General features: G+C 46.5%; 1 protein-coding gene across 1 annotated transcript; it reads right to left on the reverse strand.

The window, feature by feature from the left end:
- Positions 1–1731: 1731 nt before the first annotated feature.
- LOC147974146 (uncharacterized) lies at positions 1732–6114 on the reverse strand. Its single transcript, XM_087525188.1, has 2 exons — positions 6091–6114; positions 1732–3729 (listed from the first exon to the last, which is right to left on the reverse strand). The coding sequence occupies exon 2, from the start codon at positions 3718–3720 to the stop codon at positions 1732–1734; it is 1989 nt and encodes a 662-aa protein (XP_087381314.1). The 5' UTR covers positions 3721–3729; positions 6091–6114.
- Between the last annotated feature and the right edge of the window lie 375 nt (positions 6115–6489).

Here is a 6489-nt window from a genome sequence, read left to right on the forward strand (position 1 = left end):
GGGGTGGCACTAAATGCACTTACACATACGTAGGCGTGCATATATAAAAGCATACACTCATCCCTATGAACACACACACACACAATTCAGATCAACTACCATCCAGACGTGAAAAGCCGCCGCCTTGTCCTACGACCGACTTGGGCGGCATAGCTGCCAACACCGTTCTAGCCTTCCTCCAGCTCCTCTTGGTCTCGCCGCCGCTAGCCAGGGATGCCGGAGCAAAGCCCCTCGCAATGGTCGGCGGCAACAAGCACTCTCCAGCACGTGCATCTGCTCCTCCACATTCCTCTCTCGATTGGATCTCGATATCCGTGCAAGGCTCACGCCGCCGCCGCTGTCCTAGATGGGCCTCCTTCCCGCGGCTCTTCCCGGTCTAGGCCTATTCCGATGTCAACGTCCATCCATGTGGACATGGTCCCTGCCTTCGACGTGATTGGGTAATGCCTTTTCATATATGGATCGACACAACAGTGTTTGCTAGGGGCTTCGGCTGCCGCCGACTGTACAATGGTGTGATGTAGCTGGGAGGCTCCATGGTTGTTCTGGGGTAGTCGTTCCTCGTAGATGCCGGATAGGACCGGATTTTTTCGGATTCGGCTTCTTCATCTCTGATGGATGTGATGGCATGGATGACCAAGTGACCATGAGAAGATCTGCGTGAGGGATCCCCTCCTTAGATCCAGTGGTTGCCTTCGGCGGTGAGAGGCAACCTATGGACGACGACTTGACGCAAAGGATATGACTGTGCAGCGACGACGGTCGGTTTACTAGCTTTGCTGGATGTAGCTACTGGTATAGTGGAAAGGTGGTAGCGGCAACACATGATTGACTTCGACGAGCTCCAATGTGAAAACCTAGGCCTGATCCGAGTTGGTTATAGCTGACAATGATCATGTTTTTGTATCTTACCTTGTTGAAGAGATTGCTCTGATATGCTCGGACTAGTTCTTCAGGGTGAAAACCTAGAATCTAACCTTTGTTGGTTGGATACAGTGACGGCGACACTTGAGCATGACTCCCTTCCCGAAGGTGTTGCTGTTAAAGAACTTCATTGTCCTTGTGGTGTCAAGAGATGATTGGTGAGAATATGATCTTTGTAGTAGTTTCTCGATTGCGGATTAGATCCCTTCGGGATACTTTTCCTCGCTTAGGAATAGCTATGGTCTTATATGACTTTGCTATTTGCCAGCGTGTTCTTTTTGTTTGTGTTTGGGGTTGGTTGTGTGCATCTTAACTATGCATAGGCCGGTATATTTTTGTTACTCCCTCCTTTCATCTATATAGGGCCTAATGCGTTTTTCGAGACTAATTTTGACCAAATATTAGAGCAACAATATATGACATGCAACTTACACAAAGCACACCGTTAAATTCGTGTGTGAAAGGAGCTTTCAATGATATAATTTTCACATTGTGCATGTCATGTATTATTAATCTTGTCAATAGTCAAAAGTGGTCTTAAAAAACGCATTAGGCCCTATATAGATGGAAGGAGGGAGTATGTTTTTATCCACTTGATGCTTCATTTTGAATTAGTAAAATTCACCCTTTGTCGAAAACAACTGTTCGTTAGATGTTGGGTAAACCCAAGAGATTAGCTGTGTTATTCATAATACACCAACAAAGTGGTCGATTGATCATATAAATGGAAAACAAAGGGACACATAAGGCATTACGACTAGGAAGAAGTAGCATTATCAAAAACAAAGTGAATATTTGAAAGATAACTTAGACAACAGATATGTTAATCTCGTTGTCGACATCTCTGTCGGCACTAACTTCATGGCCTTCTTCTTCTTTATCATCATCAGGTGCTTCTTTTCTGATCATGACGTGCCACGGCTTCTGAAACCTGTCTGCGAATGTCTCCATCCCCATGTTTGACAAGAGTAGCCAGACACGGGACAAGAGTTCCACACCATCGCTCATTTTTTGGGCGTGCAAGTATCCCCTGCACTTACAGGCAGAGTAGCATAGCATCTCAACCCATACCCCCTGGACGACCTCCCACCTCTCCCCTTCGTCCTGCAGCTCCAACAACTCTTTCTGAAGTCTTACTGCATTGTGGACAAGATTTCCCAAGGGTACCTTGTCGCCCAGTATCAGCTCGACATTATGGCAGGCAACGTTGAAGATACTGTTCCTTGTCCCGGGCATCAGCATCTCAGGATGGATGCAGAGCAGGTAAGCCATGTAGCGTGATATCACCGCACTCCCAGTGGCGCACCCAGGAATGTTACCGGCAGTGGTGTAATCATAACAGAGGAGGTCCGTGGTGATGTGCCAGAGCAGGACGCTTCTATCGAACGCCATGTTCAAGCTCCACCTCAAGTGAGGAAGGCTCCTCTTCCTCAGAGTCCAGTGGCCCTTGCGGCCATTGAAGTTCCTGAAGCTAGCAGCATTGTGGATGTACTCTTTCCACCCATCCCTCACATATCGATGAACAAACTGTAAAATTAGGGCAGAGCATCTTGGTGGTGCTTGTTCTATATAACAATGCATGTTAACATAGTCCTTGCAGGAGACAAGTGTGGCAAGCTTCATCAAAACAGTTGGCCGCTTGGCGCGATAACCACACGACAAGAGGCTATGCTGGGAAACCTTGACTGATTCTGTGAAACTGATGAAAGGATCGAGCAAGAGAATTATGACTTCTAGCAACGTCGTACAAGAGAACAAGATGTAAGTTACCTTGACATCTGTTGCATTGTAGTCATGGTAGTATTTGTGGCCTATGGAGAAGAGGATGACAGAAACTAAGGCTAGGAATGGGAGCAACAAATACGAACATAAGCCAAGGCCACTATTTAGCATCGTCTTTCTCGTGTAGAAGTGCTCAAAGGAGGAAAGTAGCATCATGTCCAATATGTGATGTGCATGTCGGAAATCAAGGGCAATGAATTCCCGTAAGATTTTAATCCGACTAGAGTATGGAACTGGTATGTCTGCAAGTAGCCTGTAGACATACTTGTCCACCAAGCAGTGTTGAGCTAGTTTTACCGTTGCGTCTTGATCATGGGCTAACTCTGACTCCAGTACACACTTTCTTGCTTCTTGTGCAAATTCTTGAAGATAAATGTCCTTCTCTTCGGCTGCTGCTTCTCGTAATCCACTTGACTTAGATCCATAGCTGTATCCGGAAGTGCAGACTTGCCAAAAACGTGCAACCATACCTTGTTTCCTTAGCGCGGATGGAGACAAATAGGCAACCATGGCACTGATACTGGCGCTCTGGAGAGCCCATGGCTTCTGGCAGGATCTGATGATCCCAACGACAAACATCAGGATTGCGGCCTGCAGCAGCTTCTTGTCGCCGGACCACGACTTGCAGAAGACGTAGAGGGCGACGGTGATCTGGGATGCCACGGTTATGGCATGCCGCACCCACAGCTCGTTGTCTTGGATGCTGTAGGCAGTCATGGTGTGCTGGCCGCCAAGGTGGATGAGGAGGACAGGCGCCCATACAACCTCCAGGCCGCTCCCGCTCCGATCGCCGGGCGGCTGCCTGTGGCGGTTGAAGAGGGTGGCCAGCGAATATATCGCCAGAGCATCGCCGCCTAGATAGGCAAGCCACATGAAGAGTCTGAACCAAGCTGGAAGAGCACGCCTCCGCACCAAGGAGGAGAAGAAGAGGAAGTACTGGATGAAGAGGCTGCCCAGCACCAGAATGTGCAGGTGCCAGTCATCCCACCATTGCACAGCGCCAGAGAAACCCATTCTTCTTCCGTGGCTCTCACCGCCCAAAAAAGATGCATATATACATGCCCTCAAAAAGACAAAGCACATGCGTGTCTTCTGTACCTTGCGTGCTCGTGGCGAGATCTTAACATGCTCCTGACGATCTTCATTATATTCCAGGCTTAATTGAGTTAATTCACACTGCCCCTTACTTTTATCTAGGGAGATGGAGTGCATGCATCCCACTCGGTGGTTTCCCTTCCTTGAAAAGGAGTTTAAGCATCTGCTGCCCACCATTGACCCTTTTGCACGCTACACCTTTGGGTAGTCATTTAACCTGATATATAATCTTCTATATCTAAATAGCTAGCCCCACTAAGATATTTCTCTCAACATGCAAGTATACCACCTCATCATTCAACATGCATAAGAAAAAGCCCACCTCAACATACAACTATGCATATTAAAAATCCACTACAACATGCATGCATGTAAAATTCCATTTTATTATGCTATTTATATTTAATTCTTATATACTTTCAGAAACTATTGTTTCAAGAATTCATATTCCATATAATCAAAATCTCATTGAAATATTGCAAACATTTCCGCAACAACGTGCGGGGCATCATCTAGTTACTAACAATGATTCGCAACATCCTTATTTTTTCTAGTCCTACGCATCCCTTTGCTTGTTCGTGCTGCTTTTGCATTAAAACCAGCACGACGAGAATCCACTACTTTTGCCATTAAAAGTACGATGGGCCTCTTGCCAATTGTGTTACATTTTTTTTTCTAGCTTGACTAGACAGGGTGAATAAGGAAGTGATAGTTGCCTACGACGGTGTGTAAGTGGTTAAGCAAGTTGGTTAAATTAGCGGAAACTGATTAGTGAAGAAACGATATTAAAGTTTGGAACCACCGTACCTTTATACACATACAAGCTAAGTCAATAATTTCCTTAGTATCTTGAAATCAGCTCAGTTGACGAGCGGTTGTATGTGACTTTGTTACGAGCTAAGGTCTGGGAAGCTCTGTGTCGCCGCCACAGTCCCTCTTGGGATGTTTTAATCATTTTTCTGAACGTTGAAACCTGGAGTACAATTAACTTGTGAGTTCATATTCACTAATGTTGAGCCTCAGCCAATGGCACTTCAACCGGCCATATCTGCTAGCCTCTTCGTTGTTGTGCATTGCCCTTTCTCAGACTCGGAATTGGTGCATAGTTTGCCGGTACATCCAAACTCCATGTGTGGACTTTCTCCTATCCTCCTACACATAAGCCAATATCTTCGTCTTACATAACCGAGATATATAGCCATGCAACTTTCATCTTAGATTGCATGACTCGATGTCATTCTTCACTCTTATTTTGCCTTGCATGATCGTAGAGCTGACATGTTGCGTGGCTTTGCCATTTGTTCCATATTTTTTGCATTTTAGGCTAGATCATTGCACATTATTGAACACTGTGAGAGGCATTCTTTTTTATACTAGACAAATCTTCACGCATTCTTGCGGAAATTTATACCAAGGTCCTGATCCGAGTGCGAGTCCGAGATCTAGATGGAAACATCGGTCTAGCCTTCGGTCTGGTCCAATACCCAGCCCGAAAATGCAAGCTCGTCGCGGGAGTCTGCGGCATACTCCAGGTTTTCAAACCTGACGGTCTACCCTGGAGTGAGGTTTTCAATCTTGCCAAGATGGCCAGTCGAATCAACATTATATTTGGACGAAAATCCATGCATGCACGCTAAGTATATATGGTAGTGATTTAGCCTGATATAATACTAACAATGATTCTCATCATCCTTTCTGTTTCTAGTCCTACGCATCCCTTGCTTGTTCGTGCTGGTTTCCCATTAAAACCAGCACGACGAGAATCCACTACTTTTGCCAATCAAAGAAGGTAAGCGTACGATGGGCCTCTTGCCAATTGTGTTACATTGTTTTTCGAGCTGGACTAGACAGAGTGAATAAACAAGTGATAGTTGTCTACGACAGTGTGTAAGTGGTCAAGCATGTTGGTTAAATTGGTTGAAAATGATTAGTGAAGATATGGTATTAAAGTTTGGAACCACCGTATCTTTCTACACATACAAGCTAAGCCGATAATGTCTTCAGTATCTTGATGAAATCAGCTTAGTTGAAAAGCGGTTGTGTGTGACATCGTTTGGAGCAAAGGGCATCTTCAAGGCGGACCCGTAAACCCCGCACAACCGTTTGGACTACGTTGTCCGGACCACCGAAGCTATCCAACACGATCTTGTATCGGTTCGCAGGGCGTCCCGGACATAATTTCTCCCGCAAAACAAAGACAAAAGTTGGGGAGGTTTCAGGAGTCCGGACACGCGAAACGTATGAGTCCACCCAAAACCCGTCCCGAACCACGCGACTCCATTCTCCCATTTTTTTTCTCCTTCCTTCTTTCTCTCTTCCCGTCTCCGTTGCTCCCCTACCCCGGCAACCACGCCAGACCCTCTGCCGGAAATCCGTGTCTCCGTCACCTCCAGAGATCCAGCAGGGCTCCGCACCGCTTCTCCTTCGTCTCCGTTCAACCCCTGTCCTTCGCCCGCCCCGCCAGGAACCATCCTCTACCATGCCCGGCAACTGTTCGATGAATCCCGGAGCTGAAAACAGTTGTCCCTTTTTGTTTATAGCAATGGATTCCGATTTGGAGTACATATACGAGCAATATGTTGAGGCCTCCGACAGCTCATCAGGCGAGGAGGAGTAGTCCGATGAGACGGCGATGATGCGGCCAGTCCTTGAAGATGTGGAGCGTACGGAGGAGCATGTTCTCAATTT

The sequence above is a fragment of the Triticum urartu genome, chromosome 5A (genome assembly GCF_056163025.1).
Source record: "Triticum urartu cultivar PI428250 chromosome 5A, HENAU_Tu73, whole genome shotgun sequence".
NCBI lineage: Eukaryota > Viridiplantae > Streptophyta > Magnoliopsida > Poales > Poaceae > Triticum > Triticum urartu.

What these genes read in the sequence shown, in the direction of transcription:
- LOC147974146 (XM_087525188.1), bottom strand. Translation starts at nt 3,720, where the DNA reads ATGGGTTTCTCTGGCGCTGTGCAATGGTGGGATGACTGGCACCTGCAC.